Source organism: Bos indicus, chromosome 24, assembly GCF_029378745.1.
Source record: "Bos indicus isolate NIAB-ARS_2022 breed Sahiwal x Tharparkar chromosome 24, NIAB-ARS_B.indTharparkar_mat_pri_1.0, whole genome shotgun sequence".
Taxonomy (NCBI): Eukaryota; Metazoa; Chordata; class Mammalia; order Artiodactyla; family Bovidae; genus Bos; species Bos indicus.
Window position 1 is genome coordinate 54,090,052 of NC_091783.1, and position 27,233 is coordinate 54,117,284.

Genomic DNA, 27,233 nt, shown 5'->3' on the forward strand with positions numbered 1-27,233 from the left:
GAAGGAAAAACTACACTTCCCAGCGGCGACCGCGACCCAGCCCCGTTCTCTCCGTCCCGCCCCCTCGCCCCGCCCTCTTCCGAGCACCACGCATGCGCACCGCAAGTCAGCGCCATGTTGGGTCAGTTTGAAAGCTAGCGCGGGCGTAGCCCTGGGATGTGACGGCGCAGGTAGATGCGAGCAAGCTGAGGCGGAGGCGGGGCGGCTACCCGGTCGGGATGCTTTGTCGCGTCTCCCATCCGGTGACAGCCCAAGGCTTTCAGTGGAGAGTTGTGGACGTGTGCGCTTTTCTCGTTTTTTTAAATTTTTTTGGGCCTTCGTCGGTGAGTTCGGCCCGAACGGTGGGTGTATTTCCGAGGGGCGTCCCATTCCTTGACAGCCTGAGAGAGGGGAGGGCTAAGGGAAAGATGGCGGGGTGGGAGAGGGACGGCGTTTCCCGAGGCAAGGCGTGGGCTGACAGGCCGGGTGGGAAGCGAGCAGCTTCAAGAGGAGGGGCTCGGAATGGGATGGAGGGGGCCTGACCTAGCCCTCGGGCGCTTCCGGAGGCTGAAGCGGGCGGGGAGGGAGGCTCTCGGGCTTCGGGGGCCGCCGCCTCGCAAAGACTCAGCCCGCCCAGTCCTGTTGTCTGATAACGGTTTAGAGAAGCTGTGTCTGTGACCGCGGCGTTGGGTGGGCTGGCGGGGGATGCTGGAATCCCCGAGGGAGGTGGGTCCTAGTTCATTCAGGGGGCAGGCTTTGAACCCGAAGATGCCCCTCAGCAGGGGCGCCAGCGATCTTCGCTTTCCAGGGTCATTAAGTCTTGTTTTTGCGGCAACCACAAACACGTTCATTTTCCTAACATAAATCACAGAGCCGTTGAGTCGTCTGTTTATTATTTCCTGTGAGCTATTACCATATTGGTTGGTTAACGCTGTACGTTCTGCGTTTGAATCAGAGGTAGTTGAAACCACTGGCCACTCGTTTCAGCATTATATTCGTCGGAATGATGGATTTCCTTTTGGAGCGGCATGCTGAAGTGTTTACGGAAGAAACGGTAAGAGACAGCGAATTTGCTTCAAAATAATTCTGTGGCGAACGTGAGGAGAAGTGGGTGGATAAAGAGTGTGGTTGTGTTGGTTATTGATGCAGAATGAGGGTGCCCAGGAGTTGACTTAAATTTTCTTCTTCTGTGTACTTTTGGAAACTGCCCAGTAATAATTCAGTCGTGGGTTTTCTTTTTGCTTCTTGTGAATTAAGATAAATGTTATTACCCACTTACTGAGAACTGTAACTTAACAGCTTTCCCTTTTAGGGTTTTGTTTTTGTTTTTAAGATTTTGTAAAATAAAATATAAAATTGGTAACCTGTGCTGTGTTGGAGTAAGGGAAGAAGTGTTTGGTCAGGTTTGTCATCCAAGCAATATTTACTTGAGAAGATTTAAAATCATTAGAAAGGTGAAGAAAGGGCAAAGCTGACTTGGTCTAGCCATATCAGAACATTCAGGGAAATAACAATTATCTTACATTCTACTGATGCTTCGGTTGACTACTGTCAGCTCTGACCTTTTTCTCTTCTTAAACTGAAGACTTTCTCACTGTTCTAAAATCAAATTTGACAGCTATTGAAATTACATTAAATATTGTTATAACTTAAACATTCCCAAAATTATAACCCCCGATTGAGGGCGGGAGGAGAAGGGGACGACAGAGGATGATGGTTGGATGAATTTGAGTAAACTCAAGGAGTTGATGATGGAAGGTGAAGCCTGGCCTGCTGCAGTCCGTGGGATAGCAAAGAGTCGGACATGACTGAGTGAGTGAACTGAACTGAAACATGTTATAATACCATAGCATATGATAAGTCCTAGACATTAAGCTTTCATTTTTACTTCAGAAAATCCATGATTTGATTCTTAAAAAGAATGTCATATTATTTACTGAAGTTGTCCCTGTTCATTTGTTGCTGTTGCTGCTGCTAAGTCGCGTCAGTCGTGTCCGACTCTGTGTGACCGCATAGACGGCAGCCCACCAGACTTCCCCGTCCCTGGGATTCTCCAGGCAAGAACACTGGAGTGGGTTGCCATTTCCTTCTCCAATGCATGAAAGTGAAAAGTGAAAGTGAAGTCGCTCAGTTGTGTCCGACTTTTAGCCCTAGGGACCCCATGGACTGCAGCCCACCAGGCTCCTCCGTCCATGGGATTTTCCAGGCAAGAGTACTGGAGTGGGGTGCCAATTGCCTTCTCCGGTTCATTCTGTTACTTCTTAGGTTTTCAAATATACTGTTGTTGCTATATTAATGTAGACTGAAATTCTCTCAATTTTAATAATGGAAAAAAAGATGAGTGCATTGAGGCAATTTTTCCATACTGTTAAGTCTCCTTCGAGAGGAGGGCTGAATCTGTTTTACATGAGAATTGAAAATAGGGTAGTATCAAAAAACGAATGTCAGAAAAGGATTGTTAAAACTGCATTATTTTAGGAAAAGAACATTTTGCCAGCTTATTTCATGGTAAGACTTGCAGTTTATTTATTGATGAATATTGTAAATTGTTTGCTCAAATCTTTGGGGAAAAGGTTGCCTAAAGTTACATATTGGCATTTAAAATGTTGAAAGTGGATAATTAGTCTCCATTTTTCCTTCTTGTTTCAACTATGTCATTTGATGCCTTTTAAAAATTTATCAGGCTCCTACTGTGTGTAGTGTATGGTGGGCTTATGAGTTCAACAGTATTTTGTATAGGGGAATGTTATGTATTATGATGTCATAGAGTGTATGAGCATAAGAAAAGACTACGTCAGTAGTTTACAGGACTTTAAAAAAAGTGAGTATTCTTCCCTTGACACTTTCTATATAGTCTTAGATGATTTTTTAAAAAATGTATTTGTTTTTAGTTGGAGGATAATTACAATATTGTGTTGGTTTCTGCCATATCAACATGAATCAGCCATACATATGTCCCCTCCTTCTTAAATCCCCTCCCACCTTCCACCCCACCCCATCCCATACCTCTAGGTTATCACAGAGCAGCAGATCTGAGCTCCCTGCATCATTCATCAGATAATTTTTGTATATATAATTCCTAGCATATATTAGGTGCTCAATACATGGAGAAGGAAATGGCAGCCCACTCCAGTATTCTTGACTGGAGAATCCCATAGACGGAGGAGTTTGGTGGGCTACAGTGCATGGGTCCCAAAGAGTCGGACACGACTGAGCGACTTCACTTCACATGTTTTCTAAATCGACGATGAAAGAATTTACAGTAATTAAAATGGAAAATATATAATGTGCATTGCCTAAAAATAATGTATAGATAATGAGTTTTGTTTTGTAATGTTGTAAAAAGTTTATACAAATTTAGTAGTTTCTCTGTGTGTGGCCTATTATTTTAATTGGAACTTTAATCTTTTCTTTTTGTATTATAGTTGCTTTTAGGAGAAATGAATAGAAATCACCAATTTTGAGGAAGCCATGGCAAAATCAGATACAAAACACAGAGTTTGTTCTCGGCAATCTTCAGTATCTTCTCTGTTAAGCTGCAACCTGAGTGGCAGTAATTCCTCTAACTCTGGCTCTTTTCAGTATAAGGATAAACTGTACAGTTCTGCATCTCAGGCTCTACAGGCCTATATTGATGATTTTGATCTAAGCCAAATGTGTCTTGGTGCAAGCACTGGAAAGATTAACATTGATAAATGTTCTGCTAATATGCCGGAATTCTCCAACTACATTTGTAAACCAAACAATGGTATGCTTTTATCCTTTGTTTTCTTTTTACCTATTAATTTAAAGAATTTTGAGAGATGTATAGTAGTCTTAGAAAATTAGATGCTTTATTTTGTTCTTTTGGAATAAAAAATGACTTGTAATGTTGAGATCTGTATATATTTCTTAAATGATTCTGTGATTTTTGGTTCTCTGGAGTTTTGGGGTAAAGATCCTCTTTTAACTTTGGAGTAGAAGCTCATAAAATGCAACTAGTAATAGCAGATGGCTGATTCTAAACCCTTAAGCCATTCTGTTACAGTGTAATGGACAGAGCATTGACTTGGTGGTTCTAGCTTTCATTACCTAGCTTAATGACTTTAAGCAAATCTCAGCCTTTCAGAATTTATACTTGATCAGTTCAGTTGAGAGGATAGGGCTGTATTAGTCTTCTTATCTGTATTCTGTGGGGCAGTAACATTCACAGGATGTTAAGGATTTTTCCTTGGTCAGAGGTCCATTGGGGCTTCCCTGGTGGATCAGTTGGTAAAGATTCCACCTGCAATGCGCGAGACTTGGGTTCCATCCCTTGCTTGAGAAGATCCCCTGGAAGAGGACATGGCAACCCACTCCACTGTTCTTGCCTAGAGAATCCCCGTGGACAGAGGAGCCTGGCAGGCTGCAGTCCATGGGGTTGCTAAGAGTCGGACACAACTGAGTGACTAAGCACAGCACAGCACGGTATCGAGGTCCGTGAAGACAAGTTTGGAAAATGCATCTGTTGATAACCCAGTTAACACTTGACTGACCCCTAGGGTGAAAAAAGTTTACATCAACTGTTAGAAAAAAGTGGGCAGTATATTCCAGAAGAGGAGAATTAGAACAGCTGTTCTGTGCGTGTGAATGCTATTTCAGGGTTAGCAAGCAAGAAAGCAAATTATTTTTTCACCTAGTTGAATGACTTGTTTTTTTTCCTGTGTTGAAGCCAGTTGAGTGACCAGTATTCATGTGAGTGTATTAGTGCATTGGGTGTGTCTAGATGAAGAAACTGTAAATTAAAGAATATGAAAATATTTAGGAGGCTGGAAAGCAAAAAGTGTAGCAAGTAGTTAAATTGAAGACATATGAAGGAAAAAAATCATATCCAGTTACATCAACCTATACCTTTCAGGCTTTTAATCAAAGCTTGAGTAAAGATTAAGGAAAAACAGCAAACATGATTCTTAATTCTTAATTCTCATTTACTGTTGAATGTTATGAAGTATTTTTATATGTGATACAGGAAGATAAACAGAATTCTTCTTTGTTTTTCAGCTTTTGAAAATCTTGATGACAAAAGACATTTATCCTTATCCTATAGAGGACAAACTCTTAATGACATAGACTCCATTAGTCTAACAACTGATGATCTATTAAAGCTTCCAGCAGATGGATCATTTTCTTTCACTTATTTTGGATCAGGTCACGGAAGTAGCAAGAAAAACAGGAAACATATTGGAAGACTGAGTTCATCTGACAGAGAAAAGAAGCAGAATTTTCAAGAACCAGCTGCTCTCCAGGGCAAGGATAACTTAGTTACCCCACTTGTATACACAAATATAAAAGGAAGGCAATGTGGTAGGCTAAAAAACCCAAAACTCATGAATAAGGCTAATAAAAGCGTTTCTGTACCATCTTTATCTTTTTCCAAAAAATTATCTTTTAGGGAGAGTTCAGAACACAATCTTGAAAAGAATTACCCAAGATGGCTCACTAGCCAGAAGTCTGACCTTAATATTTCAGGGATAACTAGTATACCGGACTTCAAGTACCCAGTCTGGCTCTACAATCAAGACTTGTTACCTGATACAGATAGTCAAAGAATACATCAAATGTCTAAAGAAGATCAATGTTCTCCGAGGCATAGTTACCAGGCACAAAGAACTTCTCGGCTAATGAATAAATTAGATTGTTTTGAATATTCTTTTGAACCTTCATGCATTTCACATTCCTTGAGTGAGGATAAAGGATTACTGAATGAATATAAATGTGGTCCTGAACCTAGCCGTTGTCTGTGTGAGAATCTGCTTCTTCCAGGATCCAAAAAGCCATTCAGTGGTAATTGTTTTGTTTTTTGTGTTTTTACTGTTTTTAAGAACCAAAGAAAGTGCTGTAAATTTGATGTAGTATCTAGGATCTGTTATATTCTTGATGGAATGCTCAAGTGATATTTTTGTTTTGAACTCTTATCACCTTTATTTATGTAGTATTCTGTGACTAGAAAAATGTCTTATTTTTTTCTTTGTGTCACAACAAATGTTACATTTTAACATAGCTTGCTATTGTGGATATGTTTATATTCCAAATAATGTAAATTCTTGTTGCCTTTATAAGATTTTACTATGCTTTGCATTTATTTCTTTTCTTGAATAATTAATGTAATCTTTTAAATTAGGTGACAAAATTGAATTGCTTATCCTGAAGGCCAAGAGAAATCTAGAGCATTGTACTGAAGAGTTACCAAAGACTATGAAAAAGGATGACAGTCCTTGTTCATTAGATAAACTTGAAGCGGAAAGATCATGGGAAAATATTCCTGTTACTTTGTAAGTTAAAATGCAGCATTCAGTTTTCCAAATGAAGAATGCCATGTGCACATCTGGTTTCATCTTTAAGTAACTTAATGATAATTAACAATGGTAGTATCATGGTATTTTTATAGAGCATAACTTTCAGTGTTGTTTGCTTTAGATCGCATTTTTCATTAGTTACCACAAGAAGGTGGTAACTTTAGGTACCTTATATAACTTTTGTTTTTGTTACATGATCCTTTCGTTGCACTATCAAATATTGATATATGTTTAATAGGGATTAGAACCAAAAGCAACTCTTTTGCAAATGGAGAAGGCTATTAAAATTTTACTACTTTCTTTTTTCACTTTTAAGTTTTATCTCCCTCTATATTCTCTATATTTTAGAATATTCATTTCTCTTCATTTACATTTTAATATTTTTCAATCATTATTTTCCATAAATGATGGTAGAATTTTTGTATAGTAAATGTTTGAAGTTTCTAAGAGTGTTTTCATTTGTGTGCTAAACCTCTCTGTGATATAGTTGCTCAGAATAATTTAAAAAGTGTTTACCCATGAATGTGAGCGTAGAGGAAGAATCTAGGAAAGCTTCTTTTCTCAGTGATATTAATTCCATGTCAGAAATGCATTCTTTGTAATCCTAAATCCTGTCCTAGGCTCTGATAATTTAATATCTTCAATTGTCTAAACCTTCATTCTGTTCAGAGTTTATTTTCTGACTCCTTTAATTACTTCTCAGTTGAGCATCTTATTTTCTTAAATGTGGACGTTGACTGTAATTGCAGTTTAGAATCTTGATTCTGTCATTTCCTTGCTGAGATTTTGTACAGGTTGCTTCTACTTTGGGGTTCTGAGGATTCAGTTGACTAGAAAATAAATATAAGGTACTTAGGACAGTTTCTGATTTATGACGCTCCCTTGTAAATTGTAATAGTGGTGGTGATCATCCAGAATATTTTTTGTTTGTTCAGCTTCATTTCTCAACTGTTGGTTCATTAATGTGTTTAAAAAAAAACACACAAAAAAACTAGGATTAATAATTAGTTCACTTAATTCTTACAGTTCTCTTATTTTTCATATTTACTAATTTCTTATTTTCTTATCAGTTGGTTGTATTGTGTCTGTATTTGTAAAATCCTATAGGGTGAGCAAATATCAGAGGTGTTTAAATTGAGTAAAATTTTTGAATATACTAAATGTATTTTGTAATTAGATACTATGACTTCTGACTTGTATAATTATCATTAATGGTTTGCCCTAGTTCACTTTCATGCATTGGAGAAGGAAATGGCAACCCACTCCAGTGTTCTTGCCTGGAGAATCCCAGACGCGGGGGAGCCTGGTGGGCTGCTGTCTATGGGGTCGCACAGAGTCGGATACGACTGAAGCGACTTAGCAGCAGCAGCAGTACCATCATATTATGATGGATATGTTTTACATAAAATTATTGATGGTGTGATAAGATATAGATCTGACTTCATTGTGATATTGATAAATTATTAATCTGTCATTAAAAACAAAATTGACTAGGTAATAGTGTGCTAAAAGAATAACCACAGCCAGAAAATTGTTTTTGTTTTTTTGGTTTAACTTTCTGTAATAGAAAATGTCAAACACATACAAAAGTAGAGGAATAGTATGATAAATCCATATGTCCAGCACTCATTTTTTTATAATCAGATAAATGCTTTTTTGATGATAGTTGGTGGATGTACAAACTCTTTGGTAAAGAATGGGAGGAAAAACTACTTGGGAACAAGAAAAAGTTCGTAGTAAATTACAAATCAGATGAGTGAATAATGAAGAACTGCTAATTACTGAGAAAAAAATTTGCATTATGATGTTTAAGTGTTTTAAGAGTCTTAGATATGTGACACTTGAGTTAGAAACACATACTGATATATAAATGAGAGAGATAGAATGAGTTTATTCTCTGCAGCTAATGGAATTTTGTTTTGAGAAAATATTTACTTTTGCTAGGGATGTACTTTTCTTCCCCTTGAACAGTAAGAAAAAAACTTTTATTTATTGAACTTCTTTTAAATGTCCCAGGTATGGAGAGTTAAATTTATGTAGTGTATGAGATAAGAAGGACTGCAAATGTAGAAACTGAAGTGAAGGTAAAGTTTTGTGAAGTTATACAATGATTGGGATTGGGATTTGAACTCAGGAATTTTAATTTCAGAATTAATCCTTCTCCCACTTTAATCTGTCCTTAGTGCCAGTTTTAGAGAAGTCTTTCCTGTTGCTTTGATGTAGGAGCATGTAGTTCCATCTTAATAGAAACCTATAAATTTGTGGGGGCTTTGTGTATTAATATTGAGTGACCAAAAATGTTTAGTTGGAAAAATGTACTGCTTGTTTCAAACAAATGCGCTTTTGGAGGATACCTATATTTGAAGGCTCATTTATTTAAATAAAGACTAGTGTCTTCAGTTTCTTTATCTTTTTTCTTAAAGCTTTACAGGAGAAGCAAGGAGATAGGGCGTGATGAAGGAAGAAGTTTAGGGAGAAGATGAAGGAATTATCAAGCAACATCCATAGGAATCCTATCTATAATGGTTACTTCATGGTGACCATTTAAAATGATCACGGTCAGTTATATACTGTCTAATTTTTATCAATTGGGAACTTATATACTGTCTTGTATCCTTAAATCCTAGCAAATCTCCTGTTCCTGTTAACACTGATGATAGTCCTCAAGAAATTCCAAAGACAAAGTATGCTAATGAATTCCTTGAAGATTTTTTAAATGATGATAATCAGGTGGGTGACGTTAAATCTTTTTATCTTATTAAAGGAATATTTATGACTAATTTATAGATATTATTTTCTAAGTTACTTGGATATTATAAAACAAAAAATGGCTCAAATCCTTTCTTCCCCAGCACATATCCATGAGACCATCACTCCTAGAATTACCGATAATTTTAGTATTCTGAAGTAGAGGGACCTGGGATTGAACTCTCTGGGGAGCCTAAATTGTCATTACAGTGATTTCTTTTTTTTTTTTTTCCTGGAAAACATGTAAAACAGCACCTTACAGAGTAAATTATATTTTCCCATAGGGCAGTTGCTTATTGAGAGTTGTGTTTCTAAGATACAGTTATACATCTGTTTAATTTAAAATGAGAAATTTATCACTCAGCTTTATAAAATCAGCACATGTACATCTTGCAAGTAATCCTGAAACAAAGTGTAAATGTTTATATATGTACGTAAGGAATGATTATAATATGATTTATAATTTTAATTCATGGCTGTTGAATATTAAATACACTTTTGAGATACTGACATCTGGAAGATTTGAGAGATTGAACATTCCAGACAAAAATTAGCTAAAAATTTTAATATATATCTTTTCCTTCAGTGACATTTACTATAGAAAGTAGAGGTTGTCAGAATATGTCTGACCTTAGTGCTCTAATAAGATACTATAGTAAATGCTGGGTAAATGAAACTTAATTATCAAATATTTATTTGCCAGATAAATTTGAGTACCAAACACTTTTCTAGGAATTGTATTCCTAATGGTGAATAAGAGAAGAATCCTTGCCTCTTGGATTTTTTATTCCAAGTTGGACAGAGGAGCTATATCAAAATGAAATAGGTAATGGTGACTGAATAACAACAACAAACAGTAATGTATAAGTGCTGTGCTCAGTCATGTCTGACTCTTTGCAGCCCCATGAACTACAGCCCACCGTCTCCTCTGTTCATGGGATTTCTCAGGCAAGAATACTGGAGTGGGTTGCCATTTCCTACTCCAGGGGATCTTCCCAACCCAGGGATTGAACCTGTGTCTCCTGCATTGGCAGATGGATTCTTTACACCATTGTGCCACCTGGGAAGCCCGTGTATAAAGGAGAGTCTTACACATGTTGTTAAGAAAAACTGATTGAGATAGAGAAACGAGGGCAGAGAAATTTTAGCTGGAGTGGGCGGGAACGGCCTCTCTTGTGAGGTGATGTTTGCATCAAAACCTAAAATGTGTGGAATAGAACTGTCTTATGATCCAGCAATCCCACTGCTGGGCATACACACTGAGGAAACCAGAAGGGAAAGAGACACGTGTACCCCATGTTCATCACAGCACTGTTTATAATAGCCAGGACATGGAAGCAACCTAGATGTCCATCAGCAGATGAATGGATAAGAAAGCTGTGGTACATATACACAATGGAATATTACTCAGCCATTAAAAAGAATACATTTGAATCAGTTCTAATGAGGTGGATGAAACTGGAGCCTATTATAGAGAGTGAAGTAAGCCAGAAGGAAAAACACCAATACAGTATACTAACGCATATATATGGAAGTTAGAAAGATGGTAACAATAACCCTGTGTACGAGAGAGCAAAAGAGACACTGATGTATAGAACAGTCTTATGGACTCTGTGGGAGAGGGAGAGGGAGAGGGTGGGAAGATTTGGGAGAATGGCATTGAAACATGTAAAATATCATGTATGAAACGAGATGCCAGTCCAGGTTCAATGCACGATACTGGATGCTTGGGGCTAGTGCACTGGGACGACCCAGAGGGATGGTATGGGGAGGGAGGAGGGAGGAGGGTTCAGGATGGGGAACACATGTATACCTGTGGTGGATTCATTTTGATATTTGGCAAAACTAATACAATTATGTAAAGTTTAAAAATAAAATAAAATTTAAAAAAACCTAAAATGAGTGAGTAAGTCACACATGTACTTGTAGGGAAATAACTTTTCATTTAGAGGGAATCGTTAAGTGCAGAAACCCCAAGGCAGAAAAATGTTCAAGGAAAATCAGAGTCCAGTCAGTGTAGCTCAGTCAGAATGAGCAAGGAAGAATGGTTAAGAGATAAGATGGTAACCAGGAGTCAGATCGTGTAGGTATGTAAGCAATGGAATGAAAATTTTACATTGTAAATGTGATGAAAAGTGCGTGGAGTACTGTGGAGGAATGAAATGATCAGATCTACATTTTAAAATATAAAGTGGCAGTGGTATGGAACATAGACTTGAGAGGAGCTGGGGAAGGACAAGGAACACAGTTAGGAGGCTTTAGCCATCTTCCATAATAGGGACTGTAAAGGCTTGGGTTAGGTGGGAGCGTTAGAAGTGGTCAGAAATAGTTAGACTTGTGATGTGTTCTTAAGGTGACTGGGTAGGGTGGAGACAGAAGATTCAAAGGGTGAGTCCCAGATGTTTGAGCCAAACAACTAAAGCAGTGGGTGGTGCAGTTTACTTAGTTGAAGTGAACCCTGGTAAAGGAACAGATCTGCGTAAATTTTGTAAAGTTTGAGATGGGTGACCATTAAATACTAACCAGCCAATTCCTTTTCTTCTGCCTTTACACACACACCACCTCACTACCACTGTGTTTTTTAATTTTTAAATAGTTTTAAATTTATAGAAGGTTGCAAAAATAATACAGATAGTTCCTGTCACCCTTCTTTCAGCTTCCCTAATGTTAACATCTCACTGACCATAGTGTAATTTTCACATTGGCATAATACTGTTACTAAAACCACAGACCATATTCTGATTTCACCACTTTTCCTGCCAGTGTCCTGTTGCAAGATGTAGCATTGCATTTAGTTGCCGTATCTCCTCAGTCTGCTTCAGTCTTGACAATTCCTCAGTCTTGTCTGTCATGATCTTGATACTTTTGAAGACTTAATGGTCAGTTGGTTTTTTCCTGTAGATTGTTCCTCAGTGGGGTTTATCTGACGTTTTCTCATGATGAGAATGGGGTCATGAATTTTTAGCAAGAATGCAACAGAAATCATGCTGTGCCCTTCTCAGTGCATCATATCAGAGGGGTCATGATGTCATTGATAATATTGATAATGTGTCTTAATTCAGGCTGCTGTAGCAAATATGCCATAGACCAGATGGCTTAACAGCAGACATTTGTTTCTCACGTTTGTGGAGGCTGAGAAGTTCAGATGAAGGTGTCTGGTGAGATCCTGCTTCCTTGTTTTCAGGTGGCCATCTTCTTGTATCCTCATGTGGAGAGAGCAGAGAGGGAACAAGCTTTCTGTGTCTTTTCTGTAAGTGCACTAATCCTGCTCGTGAGAATTCCACCTTCGTGACGTAGTTACTTCATAGAAGCCCCTCCAAGTGCCGTTATGTTGGGATTAATTCAAATTGCACATTTGAATTGTAGGGGGCACACACATTCAGTCCAGAGCAGTATACTGATATGATAATATGTAATTATCGTTGAAATTTATTTTTTATATTTATTTATAGATAATTTATATTTATTATAGATAAAACTATAATAATATGTTAGTACTGGTGATATTAGTCTTGAACATATGGTGCCTACTGGCTTTCTCTAGTAAAATTAGAGTTTCCCCTTGTAATTAATAAATATCTTAGGGGAGATGCTGTGAGACTGTGCAAGTATTAATAGTCTCAAGCTTCCATCCACTGTTTTTAGCATCATTGGTGGATCTTGTTTTTTGTCTGAATTATTAGTTGAAATTCTTGTGTAATGAGCTCTTCCTCCCCATTTATTAAACTGTTTTTATTGGGACTCAGATTTTTTTAAAACTTTTTATTTTATATTGGGGTATAGCTGATTAACAATTTTGTGAAAGTTTCAGGTGAACGGCAAAGGGACTCAGCCATATATATACGTATCCATTCTCCCCCAAATTCCCCTCCCAGCAGAGTTCTATGTGCTGTACAGTAGGTCCTTGTTGGTTATCTATTTTAAATAGATAGTGTGTACATGTCCATCCAAACTCCCTAACTATCCTTTCCCCCCAACATCCTCTCCCTCAACCCCCCTAGCAATCATAAGTTCATTCTCTAAATCTGGGGACTCACAGATACTTAATTCTAGGTTTGAAAGAAAGAAAAGTGAAAGTGAAGTTGCTCAGTCGTGTCCAACTCTTTGTTATCCCATGGACTATAACCTGCCAGGCTCCTTTGTCCGTGGGATTTTCCAAGCAAGAAAATTGGAATGGGTTGCCATTTCCTTCTCCAGGGGATCTTCCCTACCCAGGGATCAAACCTGGATCTCCCACACTGCAGGCAGACTCTTTACTGTCTGAGCTACCAGGGAAGCCTGGTATTATTTTCTAGGTTTACAATATAATAATATTATTTTGCTGCTTAAATTGTTCCAGTTTAGGCCGTAAGAGTTGCTTCAGGTTGGCTCTTGTATCCTTTCGACATGTCCCTATCATTTTTTGAGGACTTCTTTGAGGAGCCATGGTTTCTTTTTATTTGGAAACTGTGTTTAGAAACTAAGATCTAGGCACGAGTTGTGCTTATTGCTCCTGGGTTCTTTATGCTAGATTTTCTCAGCAGGCAGACTTAGAAAACATGTTTACTAACCCACATTCATGTATATATGTTTCTATATCTATTTACATATGTATTAATATATTTTATGTCTAGGTATAAAATCATGAGTTTATACTAATACTAATTCCAGTTCAATACCACAGTATTAGTTTTAGCCCTTTCTGTTCTTTATTTATAACTTCTTTCTCCTCTGGTAAGAATCTTTGCTCTTATTATCTATAATAGATTTACTTGTTTTTTTCAGTCTTAGCATATGCATAGTTTCAGAATTGCTGTAAGAAATAGATTTACTAGCTAAGTTATATTGGAGAAGGCAATGGCGCCCCACTCCAGTACTCTTGCCTGGAAAATCCCATGGATGGAGGAGCCTGGTGGGCTGCGGTCCATGGGGTCACTAGGAGTCGGACACGACTGAGCAACTTCACTTTCACTTTTCACTTTCATGCGTTGGAGAAGGAAATGGCAACCCACTCCAGTGTTCTTGCCTGGAGAATCCCAGGGACAGGGGAGCCTGGTGGGCTGCCGTTTATGGGGTCGCACAGAGTTGGACACGACTGATGCAACTTAGCAACAGCAGCAGCTAAGTTATATTGTTTATGTGTGATTCTCTTTGTCTTTGGGGCTTCCTTAGTAGCTCAGACAGTAAAGCGTCTGCCTGCAATGGAGGAGACCTCGGTTTGATTCCTGGGTCGGGAAAATCGCCTGGAGAAGGAAATGGCAACCCACTCCAGTATTCTTGCCTGGAGAATTCCATGGACAGAGGAGCCTGGTGGGCTGTAGTTCATGGGGTCTCAAAGAGTTGGACACGACTGAGCGACTAACACACACACACTTTTTGTCTTTAGCCCTATGATATCGAAAGTATTCTTTAACAAAGTTACCTTGGTTAATTATTTTCTGCTCAACTCCTTTCAGTGTGGTCATGTTGTTCATTTGTAATATTGTTAGGTCATTTTTTAATTGTGTAAATTGGGTTATTCCCACATTTTGTGTGGTTTAAATGGTTGTTTCTTGAATATGTGAAACAGTACTACAGTTCTAAGAGTCAAAGCTATACCAAAAGACGTACTCAGAGGCATTCACTCCCAGGATTTAATGCCAAGTCTCAGAACAAATTCTGTCAAACGTACTGAACAGCATTTATTAAACATTCATTCATGAATGACACACAACAGTTCATATAATCTGTTTTTTTAGTTTTCTTGTTTTTGGTACTCTGACTACAGTTTTGCCTGAAAAGTTCACTCAAGGCAGACACCAAATTTCAGAGGCAAGCCTTTGTAACTTTTATGGTTAGCATTAGGCAGCTAGAATTTCTTCTAAACCAGTGACTGGATGCAGATCATTTAGCGATAACGCCTCAAGTGCTGTCTCCAGGGTTGTAGGAGTATAAACCAAACTGAATCCTTATGCTGTTTCTTTTTCTTCTTTTTTAAAATTTTGCTAAAGTATTCATAATATTTTGACCATTTTTAAGGGTATAGTATATAGTTCTGTGCAGTAAGTATCTTTACATTGTTGTGTACCCATCAGCTCTATCTGTTGCTAGGACTTTTTCATCTTTACCCACTGAAACTGTACTCATTAAACACTTAACTACCCATGCCTGTTTACCCCCATGCCTGTTTACTACCCTCTGCTGGCACCGTTCTACTTTCTCTTGATAAAGTTGATTATTCTGGAAACCACGTATGTTTTAGTCTGCTGAGGCTGCCATAACAAAATGCCATAGGCTAGGTGGCTTAAACAATAGATACTCAGTTCTCACGGTTTTGGAGGCGAAATTATCTCAGATCAAGATGCTAACTTATTATTTTACTGGTAAAGGCCCTTTCCCTAACTTGCAGACAAACCACCTTCCCACTGTGTCCTCACATGGCCTTTCCTTGGTCTCTTCATCCTATGGTTATCAGGATCCCACCTTTATGACCTCGCTTAACTTAATTACCTCCTTATAGCCCTGTCTCTCAATACAGCCACATTCAGTTAGGTTTCATCATGAATTTCGGGGGTGGGGTGGGGTGGTGGGTGTGGGAAAGGACACAAATTCAATCCATAGCATAGTATAAGATGATCATATTTTTCTTTTTGTTATCGACTTATTTCATTTAGTGTAATGTCCTCAAGGTTCACCCATGTTGTATCAGAATTTCCTTTCTTTCTTAGAATGAAGAGTACACCATTGTGTATTTGAAATGCTAGTTCTTGTTCAGTTGATATGAGCTTCATTTACACAGTTGAAAGTAGCATGTTGGCTTACCTGCTTCTAAGGCCCTTTCACTTGTAAAAATCTATGATTTTAAATGTGGTAAATGAATGTGTTGCAAATGTAAACATGCACCATTCATTGTAAAAGAACAAGGACTACAAAGAATTTGCCAGCATTTTAATGATTGTCTTTAAGTGACTCCGTCTGGGTACTGGGTAAGAGGAGGTTGAGTTACAGTTTTGATTTGGTAAAACACTTTATTGACATGTATTATTTGGATTTTGCATTAATTTTATATTGTGGTGAAATAAGGCAGAATATAACTTTTCCCCTTAAGACTTTGAGTGGTTTATCATTCATGTGTTTTAACTTTAGAGCTGTACCCTTTCTGGAGGGAAACATCATGGACCTGTTGAAGCCCTGAAGCAAATGTTATTTAATCTTCAGGCAGTGCAAGAAAGTTTCAATCAGAATAAAACTGCAGAGCCAAAAGGAGAAATTAAACAAGTAAGCATAAACTTAATTTATGAATTGAAATTTATGAATGTGAATTGAGATCTGTGAAGGATACGATTTCCTCCTAGATCTTTTTGTAGTTTTTCCCTCTAGTTTTATGTTAATAAGCATGGTATATAGTGAACAAACATTTAGAGGCATACTTTAGGACCGTTGCAAAATAAAGTTATATTTTTAGAATTAAAAGTATATATATTTAAGCTTTACTGAAAATTATTTACTAGATTTATTTCCTTGGGAATACAGATGATATTTTTAATGTGTTCTTATTAATCACATATTAAATAGCATTTGTTTGTAATTATATAATATTTTTACTATTTCATTATATTTGGTGTTTTCAATAATAGATCTCAGAGGATGATCTCTCTAAAGTACAGTTGAAGGAAAGTATGGCTCCTATTACTAGGTCACTTCAAAAGTAAGTGTTCTCTGTTAATTTCTGAGTATGTTATGAATACAAATCTGTTTTAGTCATTGCTTTGATTTAAATCAGAAGGTTACAGGATGGAATTAAGTAGCTCTAAGAAGGAAGACATGTACTAGGTATATTTAAGCTTCCTGGAGCATGTTGTTTAATCCTGAGACTTTTCTCTTAAATGTGTGCTATTTTCTATTTAAAATATTCTTATGGCTTAATGAGATAACTGTGGACACTTAAAATACAATAGATGTGAATGGCTTGGAGAAGTTTTCTTTTTCCCTTCTGAGTAACATCAACAGTTTGAGAGAGCGTTGGTGTTGGCATTCTGGACGAACAGCTTGTGCTTGAAACGTGTTGTCCTGTGTTCTCTCTAGAAGAGATAAGTAATCGTATCGTTGTTTGATATGTTTCTGCAGAAATCTAAAGGGAATATAATGCTCTGGATGTAAAGATAGGTCCAGATGCCCTAAGGTGTTAATCTACTTATTTTCTTAGTTACATTATCTTAAAAGCTGGAAAGAATGCAGTTCTTTCCTATAGTCATGGTATTGATAGATGAGAAGGTTATATTTTATGGATTTGGTTGTGTGAATATGCTGCTGCTGCTGCTAAGTCACTTCAGTCGTGTCCGACTCTGTGCGACCCCATAGACGGCAGCCCACTAGGCTCCTCTGTCCCTGGGATTCTCCAGGCAAGAATACTAGAGTATGAATATGAAGTGCCCTCAAAAGATGGAATATGCAGCTTAGTAAACACTAAGATTAAAATTTTTTACTTTGTAACATTATTTTGCTTGACTATAAGTGGGCTAGACAAATACTGACTACCTTTTGTCCTTTCAGAATTGCTTAGGATTCTCTTATGTAAGGAAGCAGTGAAAAAGTGAAACCCTAGACATGTAAATTTGTAATTGTCATGAGAAAGATATGTATATCATTTTTGTTTGCATACTTTAAAAAATATGTATGAATTTCTGCCTCTATTCTGGGAAGAAATAATCCCTCTTTCTTTGTTGCTTGCCATAGTCTTGGCTGTAATGTTTCATATCTAATAGGATTCAGTGAGTAATGATACTAATAACTAACCTTTATTGAACATTTACCAAATATCAGTGTTCTTAGTGCTTTTGTATGTAATTCATGTGATTTTTACAACCCCGTGAGGTAAGTACTATTATTTGTTTCATAATACAGATCAAGTAATAAAGTAACTTGCCCAAAGCTGCCTGGCTAGTAAACAGCACTGGAATTCAAACCAGACAGATTCTACAGTCTGTGTTCCTAATACTACTCTCATTAATGATAGTGGTGCATTATCCTTTTAGTCTCCGTGCAGTGCCTCAATTGATTATCTTGGATAAAGACCTCGTTCTGCTTTAAAATTTAAAGTAGATGACCTCAAGCTTTCCACAGTTCTTAAAAACATTGATATTGAACTTGTGTCACAAGACTTAAGTGTATTTTCTGAGTTAAAGTACATAGCCCAGAAGATGTTTTTCTTGGTGGAAATGAACTCTGAACCATATGTAATTAACCACAAAAATTGATACTGATTGTACAGGTGCTTTTACCATTTTCTATAATTTTTTTTTTATAGTAATAACTTTTTTCTAGCTTAGACCATTAGTAATCTTGTCTGCTGCTGCTGCTGCTAAGACACTTCAGTCGTGTCCGACTCTGTGCGACCCCAGAGACGGCAGCCCACCAGGCTCCCCCGTCCCTGGGATTCTCCAGGCAAGAACACTGGAGTGAGTTGCCATTTCCTTCTCCAATGCATGAAAGTGAAAGTGAAGTCGCTCAGTCATGTCTGACTCTTAGCGACCCCATGGACTGCAGCCTACCAGGCTCCTCCGTCCATGGGATTTTCCAGGCAAGAGTACTGGAGTGGGGTGCCATTGCCTTATCTAGTAATCTTGTCTACAGAAGGCCAATTTTAGAGAGTAAGAGTCCAGTTTTGTTAGATGGGTCTTAGCTGTTGATTGTTTTGGATTAGCTGAAGCAACCTCAATTTGGCTTTTATTTTACATTTTGAAAGAATTATCAGTAAGGCATTTGTAGTATTATGAAGTAAGTTTAGATTTATGAAGAAAGCATGTCATTTCCCCTCTCCCCCTTATTTTCAGTCTTTAGATAAGACTGATTTAGGGACAAGTTAAAATTAATTCAGTCTCAGAATTCCTCTTACTAGACTGCAAAATATTCTGTTTAGGATTATGGTCATCTTTTCATACTTAAAAGGACCCAACTTTTGCCTAAGTTATAGGTTGTATTTTAGGTGCTTTAATTACTTTTCTAGGGTGTTTCTCCCCAATCCTCAAATAACTGGATTTTCTTTCTAACAGTTTGGATTGCTAATCAGTTCATTAAAATATCTTTTTTAGCTTTAGGAAATTCCAAGATCTTAGTATGGGTTCTGTTTACTCCCCTGGACACAGTTTTCTTAGGTTCTCCTATTAGAAATAACAGAGATAAAGGTTCATTGGACCTGAAGTATAAATGGCTGATACAGCTTAAGATATTATTTTTTCCAGAAAGATTTTGCTTTTAGTAGGAATCAGAGTTATATTTGTTTTGTATCCCTATAATACTTAGTTTTGTCTTATACATTTGCATATTAAAATTATCATCTTTAAGCAAATGAAAGAATTGGTTTTTGAGCCAGTACCTTTTCTAGGATCTTTTATTATGTCGTATAAGCTTAGGTTGGTTGTAAAAAATGAGCAGTTGCATATTGTTCTCACGCTATAAAGGTCAGCAATGGTGGATGATTGCAAAATTATCAGTCCTCCAAAAATAATTTGGTTTTGGCCTCAGGACATGTAGTTTTGTATATAAATTGGAGATGAATGTGTAAGAATTCTCAATAATAAAGGTCATGCTGTGAAGACCATGCTTAATGATAGCTGGAAAATTGTCTTGTTTCTCAGATCTCCTTTCCTGCTCAGTTTTCTGGTGTTCGTTCTATACTAGGGATAGACAGAATTAGCTCTCAGACTTGTAAAACATGACCCTAAAGCAAAGATTTTTCTTTATTCTAATGTGCTCGTATGTTACTTAGATCTAGAAAATAGTAGGCAGTTTGTCTTGAAAAGCTTTTTGTTCAGTTCCTGCTGAATACTAAGCTGAATATTGGTCAGTAAACATAGTATTTAAGAGAACAGCCAATGTAGTTGTACTAATAGAAAAGCAAATGCGAGATATCAATAAGTAAATTAAAGTATAGCTGAATTGTCATCATATAATCAGTGTTGCTGAGTTTCTGGGAGTTGATTTGTATGTATTTGAATGGTCATTGGTAGATGCATTGTCACAATGAGAAATGAGTTTTTAAATTTCAGTTTTTAAGGTGAATGATTACTAAGTGTTGTAATATAATCCTTAAGTTGATATTTTCCCCATTAACCTGCTTTTTCACTTTTTGACAGAAGAAAATCAAGAAAAATTTCCTTCTGCAATTTTATCCTTCCCTTCTCCCTTACTTACCTTTGAAATACCAATCACTTTTGATAGTCTAAGTAGATGGCTTTATTCTCAAAAGAGTTAGATGAAAGGAACTGCCAACTGATTGTATAACTGAGGTAGAGCGACTAAACGTTTCATATTTCTACTTAGCTTTTTTATTCCTTTCCATTATTACCCACCCACCCCCCCTTTCCACCTGACATAGTTTTTTAAAGGCATAAAATATACGACATGGGATTAGAAAGGAAACCAGTTATACTGAATTAATTATGAAAATATTTAAATACATTTCTGATTAGTAATATATGCTTCTCTATTGCATTTAAAATAAGACAATACATTTAAAATACAGGTAAGTTAAAATTCATTTTGTAAAAACGTATTATTGTGAAGGTCTTTTGCAAAACTTGAATAAAAGCATTAAACAATTGTGTGGTCTTTTACTTAACCTTTCACATGTTGATCAGCAAACGGTTAAAGAGAATGTTGGAAGACTGATGTCTGGGTCACCACTGAGACTTCACTGTTTGGTGGATGAACAACTAGACTTAAAATTTTCTAATAGTTATCTAGTTATGTCATATGAACTTTTGGACTGAGACAGAAAGAATGAGAGTACCTGTGTTATAGCAGTGGATTTAATAACTTGTAAGTTTGTAACTATTATATAACTTGTAATTTTGGAATAGTCATGAGTATAGAACATACTTGCAATGACTATGTGATATGAAAATATCTCTGACTTCTGTAGCATATGAGATCACTTTAGTCTGTTGCTTACATTCATAATGGAAGGAAATGCTAATTTAGAGATAGCATTTAGTGAAAATAAAGATAATTCCCCCCCATCCCATTGTATAGATCCTTAAAATCTAAAGAATCTGTGGTCCTCCAATTTTGTAAACAATGAGATTGGATTCTAGCCGCTTGTCTTTCTGTCTCTTGAATCACAGCCTGAAAAGAAAAAGGAAGATAAGCCCCAAGTATTATATTTACAGATTATATTCTTCCTCATAAATGTGTGTCTAGGAAGAAGAAAATTCTTTAAGTAGAGAGAGATTACTATAGGATGTAGAAATAATAAAGTCTAGTTTTACCTGTAATTGCTTAGTAACCCTGGGTGAATTATTGTCATTTAGTTAATGAAGATGACAATCTCAAAAATTAACAGAAGCTGTTGAATGGGTGCCAGAATTCAGATTATTACATTTGAGTGTCTGAGAAGTAGAGCATGGGGAAATAGATGTGATATAATATAGTAATTAACACTACTAGTTTTCTCCATCTTACTCTTGGTAAAGTGGAGGATGTATTTTATTTATTATACATCATTACAACTTTTCACTAATTTCTCACCTTAAAGATTACTGCACATCATAATTGTTAACATTATTTCTGTTTTTCTTAGTCTCTTGTTTATCAGAGACATATTTTTGTATGGTTGATTAACTTATATTTTCTGAGTGATCCTCAAGGATCTAAAGGGTAGGGGAGAGGGAAAACTGGAAGAATACTTTCAGAGGAAGACTGGAAAGGGTCCCTGTCTTCTTGGTTTGTCTGAGGAATGATTGGGAAGACTAGGTTGCTGGTATACTAACATTATTCAATGTAATTGTCATTTGTTTTCCCCATGCTCAATAAAAATGAGTTTTCCTCAATTGTAACTGATTCTTTAGTGCTATTTTTAAAATTTTAGCTGCCTTGAATGTATATGTTAAAAATGAATTATGTCCTTTATTCTTAAATGATATACATAGTATATCAAAAGGCATCATCTCACTCTGAAAATCACATGGAAAAGATGTTTTAAGTGTGATACAAATAGTACCTGTTATTGTTTTTTATTAGGCTACTTGGTACACTTAAAAAGAATATCTTTAGATGTCAAACATAAGTTTTTATGTGTTTATAGAATTTTAGGTGAATTATTTTAGCCTTGAGTTACTCAGATTGCAAGGTTTTGTAAAGAAAAATTTTCATAGTTTTGATGCTAAACATATTCCGTAAGTTTATCTCTCATACTGATTTTGAAGTTAATAAACAATGTAATGACCCTTTCTTACTGTCTGCATTACCTATTCAGTCCTTGATGTTGGTTGATAATGTGTTTTATACTTTTTAATGAAGGGCTTTGCACCATTTATCTCGCCTGAGAGACCTGGTTGATGATACCAGTGGGAAACAGTCACCGAAAATATGAAGAGGAAAATAAAAGTTTAACCAATAAATAGTCACCACAGAACAAAATGTATTTTTTTCACATCGCTTAAACTGACAGTTAACTATAAGCCATACGTTATTCTGTGATTGGTTCAAGTATTACATATTTTTTAAAAATCAGACTTGAAAACGTCCGTATATTTTTTTGTGGCCTCTCCTCATTTTGTGCCAAAACACGAGAGGTGAATTGGGAGGACCCATAGTCCTAGTCTGACTTTGGTCTTCAGGCTATCATAAGTCGAATAGTCAAAGATGGATGATTTCTGTTCTTGAAGCTTACATGGACTTACACCTTCTTCAGCATCCTCATGATTTTATCTGATTCTGGATCATTTAGAAGCTTTTCTTGGTTTCTATCCAAAATCTCTTAAGTTAAATAGACTTATAAAGGTAGCATCCAATGTAAGGAGCTTAAGGAATATCAAAATTGTTGATGTATCTTATCTATATGGAAGTATGTTACTTTCAAGTTGCATAAAGCAAACATTTAAGAATATGTTGTATTTGCAAATAACATTAATTGATGCAGTGCTAAAAGGAATATTGTTTTATATTGTGAATTCCAGAAAAACCTCATTTAATTAATGCTTTTATTTTATGTGAGAATATTTGACAGTATTTCACAGTTTTTAAAACATTTTGCGGGGAAGAATTTAACATTTTGATATTTCTTAGATTTAAATTTTGAGGTTAGCTCAAACTAGTTAAAAACCATATTTGACCGATTGCTTTATGAAATTTGGTAACTGAAATGACTATGGAAAATCAGTAACTATATTAAAGCTATTTTGTAAATGCTGAACTTTATTTAAAGCAGTCTGTAGAAGATTTGTCACTAGCTAGAACTAAACAGAGTTCTCTAATTTTGGAACTTCTATCAAGTGAACTTCTGATAAGCAGGAAGCATGTTTACTAACAAAATGAAGAAATAAGTCATAATACGTGGCAAAGTATATTTAAAAAGCCTGATGAAATTAAAGAGTATGTTTGTATGTATACAAATTAACACTACTCAAATTTTGGAGCATTTTTTGCTAGTACCTTTACTGTCAAATAAGAATTTCTAAGCACATTGGGTGAAAGAATTCCTGCCCCCCGCCCCCACCACCTCAATTTAAAACACCACATAAGACCTTTGTTGCAGAAATTACATGTCAAAGACTGTAGAGTGAATCTTGTCTTTTTTCCCTTGCCTAGTGAATCAGAGTCACTACTGTTCTTTTTGCCCAGTTTGAGAGTCACTTGCTAGTAAGTTTGTTTACTCTGGATGTGTTTTTGCCACCTACATTCAATTTTCTGATTATGGTCTTCTGCTTCACAGCGAATAGTTTGCATACAATGAAACAAGACATTACTTTGATGATTGCAATGTGGTTGGCTGTTAAGTGTGGATGGGTTGATTTTAAGTTGGATGAATTGAGCTTTTTAAGTGGATGAATGAATGGATCTGAGCTGAGCATGTTTCAGGGAAATCCAGGATTTGACGAATTCTAAAGGCACAGCACATACCGGATAATTATGTATTACATGTTGATCAGACATGATATATTTAGTGTACATAGAAGGAATCTGCAAAGGGACTGTGCTTAATGACTCTGTAACACTGATTTGGTTAGTGCTTCATTTGCAAAAACATAGCTCCAATACTAAATAACATAAACTTGTTCTAGAATTTTAACTAATATTTTAAGAAACTTGATGATACTTATCCCAAAGTTTTTTTTGTATTAAATATGGAAGTTTTTAGCAAAAAAGAGAAAACTTTACATGATTAATTGTAACCTTTAAAAAATATATCAGTGATTCAATAAGAAAAATGTAAATGATAAGTGTTCAATAAATTATTTAAGGAATTTAATTAAATATTTTAGCATTTATTATTTTGAGATTTCCAAAGGAAAAAAGACAACAGTATTGAGACAACTGAGTTAGGAATTTAAGGCAATTAGATTTTAAAAATAGCATTGTGAACATAAGGCTTTATCAACCTTTTTCTCTTTTAGGTGTATTGAAAAATACTGAATAGAAAAAGTGATAAAACTTTAATGACATTTCAGGTTTTTAGTTGAGTATGAAAAAATTGAACAAACCTAAGTACAAAAATTATCTGAGATCCAGGGATAAAACTGTGATGAATATGTGAAGACTTGAACTTAACTACATTTTCCTTATTATCAGTAGGAACTCTTCAGTTTTTTCTGGGATAATTTAGTTCAGATTCATAGAGATTTCTGACCACATTGAGGAACTCTGTGTTGGGTTCATTTGTGTTATGTGTTTCTCTCTCTAGTTTTGTTATTTCTTGTTGAAGTTTATAAATGTGGGTTTTGGGGGGTATTTTGTATATTTAATATTTGGGATAATGTTAAATCATATGTAATTATACCAAAATATTGCCCGAAGTTAAGTCATGGCAAGATTTTCTTACCCCGATGTTTTGAATATGTGGAATCACTCATAGTTTTGATTTTATGTTTCCTCTTTTTCTGTCCCACTTTTCACAATGTTTAAAAATCTCTTTGGTAGAAGTGCTCTCGGAAGTAAACTTGCCAAGGGGGTGGGCTGAACTGGGGGATTGGGATTGACCTGTGTAATACATTGTGCTGTGCTGTGCTCTGCTCAGTCGCTCAGTCATGTCTGACTCTTTGTGGCTCCATGGACTGTAGCCTGCCAGGCTTCTCTGTCCATGGGGATTCTCCTGACAAGAATATTGGATGGATTGTCATGCCCTCCTCCACGGGATCTTCCCAACCCAGGGATCAAACCCAGGTCTTGTGTACTGCAGGTGGATTCAGTACCTTCAGAGCTACCAGGGAAGCCCAGGAATAGTGGAGTGGGTAGTCTGTCTCGTCTTCAAGGGATCTTCTGACCCAGGAATGGAATGAGAGTCTTCTGCATTGCAGGCAGATTCCTTACCAGCTGAGCTACCAGGGAAACCCATATAATACACTACGATGTATAAAATAGGTAACTAATGAGAACCTACTGTACAGCACAGGGAAACAAACTACTCAGTGCTCTGTGGTGACCTAATGGGAAGGAAATCCAAGAAGAGGGGATACGTACAGTTGATTCACTTTGCTGTTCTGCAGAATCTTATACAACATTGTAAAGCAACTTTTCCAATACTAAAATGGCTAAAAGGCAAGTAGCATGAAAGGGAGCAAAACTGATCTATGGCTAAGATCTTTTTTGAACAACTAGTTTTTTATCTTCCCAGTTTATTCTACATTGTCCTTACTGTAGACCAGACCTGACCAATTCAGTGTCGCAGCCTCTTTACTGAGACTAGTCCACTTGCCTCCTAATACCTGTTTCAACCTTATCCATTCTTCCCCTCATTTTTGGTTCAAAGATATCCTGACTAGTCTTTGCAAGACACTGTTACACATACCACTACTGTAATCTTACTGATTTATTTCAGCAAGTTTGCTGTAGCTAAATTGCTTTACTCAGATTCTGCCAAACTTCATATGTATGTTTTCATTTTCACCTTTGTACATATTGTTTCCATACTTGAAATACTGTGCCATTTCTTTAAAGCTCTGACAGAGCTTATCCTTTATTGCCCAAACACTTTAACCTTCCAAACTCTGGTAGATTGGCTCTCCTTTTTCTTTCCCCATCATGTGTTTAACTGTTAGATTTCTTATTTTAAGTATTGGATGTACCTCTTGTAGCAAGATTTGTATCCCTAGGGGATAAAATGTCTTAAAAAATATTAGAAGATTGATTTTGTTTTGTCTCCTTGATAGTGTCCCTTACATAGTGATGTAATAACCAGAGACATGTTAATCGATTAGTTTAAGGCAGGTTTCCTGTATAAGATTGTAAATTCATGATGGAAACCACATCCTTTATGTGATGTCCTACAAATCCTTTTTAAAATGAGGTAAATTAAACCTATTTTGGAAGACTTTTCTTTTTTGATATTGCAGTTTATCAAGCAAGATTAACATTTATGTATTTTGGATGACTTGGCTGTAAGCTTTCTAACGTCTTGAGCCTTCAAGACTTTTATGGTTTTGGGGTTTTTCTATATTCTGCATTTCATCACGTACATGACCTATGTTACAAATCCGTTCCCCAGACTAAGTCTAGGGAAACTTTCAGTGGCTGGTTTTCACTGTGTTGCTTCTGTGAGCCTGGCTAGACGGGAACCTGTTAGTCTGGGTCCAGTCTAGAAACAAACCACACAGTGGTTTTAAACAGGAGCAACTCAATATACAAAAGTTTTAAACTGGTCAGACCCACTGGAGTTCAGTGTTTGCAGCAGCTGATGAAGCGATGTTTCCCTGGACCAGGCTGCCTGCCTGCCTCCCAGGTTCCGCAGAGTGGGGGGAAAAGTTCTAAATTATGACAAAATAAGTCTTATCTGGTACCCCAGAGCTAAGAGAGAGGACTCAAGTAGGGACAAGCTTGCAAGTACTCAAGGACAAGGGATCTCAGATGGGAGTCTGATCTTGTTGAAGGGGCAGCCCACTGAATGGCAGAGTTTACAGGCTTGCCCAGACCGGAGTCTGTTTGCAGTCACTGGGCAAGAAGGAAGCCACCCTCCAAGATTTAGGGAAGCTGCAGCTAGTGACCAAGTGTGGGCCTGGAGAGAGAGTGAGGGAACCTTCCGCATGCTGGACGGTGCTGGCTGGATGCCAGGAGCAAAAGGGGTTTGTATTGGGAAAGTTGAAAGAAGGTGATCACCGGCCTGGGCCAGGTCTGTGTGGTGCCAGGGAGAACCATGCATTCTGGGACTGTGACTGGGACAGAGAACCACTGGGTTTCTTCATATCCTTCGAGTTAACTGATGCTGGAGCTGCTGGAAAGCTGCGAGTGAGCCCCTTTGGG

At 36.9% G+C, this 27,233-nt stretch overlaps 1 protein-coding gene across 3 annotated transcripts; it reads left to right on the forward strand.

Moving 5' to 3' along the window:
• The first annotated feature begins 84 nt into the window (after positions 1–84).
• C24H18orf54 (chromosome 24 C18orf54 homolog) lies at positions 85–22,405 on the forward strand. Of its 3 annotated transcripts, none has more exons than XM_019986932.2 (9): positions 89–341; positions 937–1,033; positions 3,405–3,727; positions 4,999–5,781; positions 6,119–6,269; positions 8,921–9,023; positions 16,146–16,277; positions 16,637–16,707; positions 22,299–22,405. In XM_019986932.2, exons 3-9 carry the CDS (start codon positions 3,451–3,453, stop codon positions 22,369–22,371), a joined length of 1,590 nt encoding a protein of 529 aa, XP_019842491.2. In that variant the 5' UTR covers positions 89–341; positions 937–1,033; positions 3,405–3,450; the 3' UTR covers positions 22,372–22,405. The 3 variants fall into 3 exon arrangements, with proteins under 3 accessions (XP_070635197.1, XP_019842491.2, XP_019842490.2); XM_019986931.2 differs by having other exon boundaries at positions 89–323; XM_070779096.1 differs by lacking the exons at positions 16,146–16,277; positions 16,637–16,707; positions 22,299–22,405 and adding an exon at positions 12,226–16,139 and having other exon boundaries at positions 85–323.
• Positions 22,406–27,233: the final 4,828 nt, after the last annotated feature.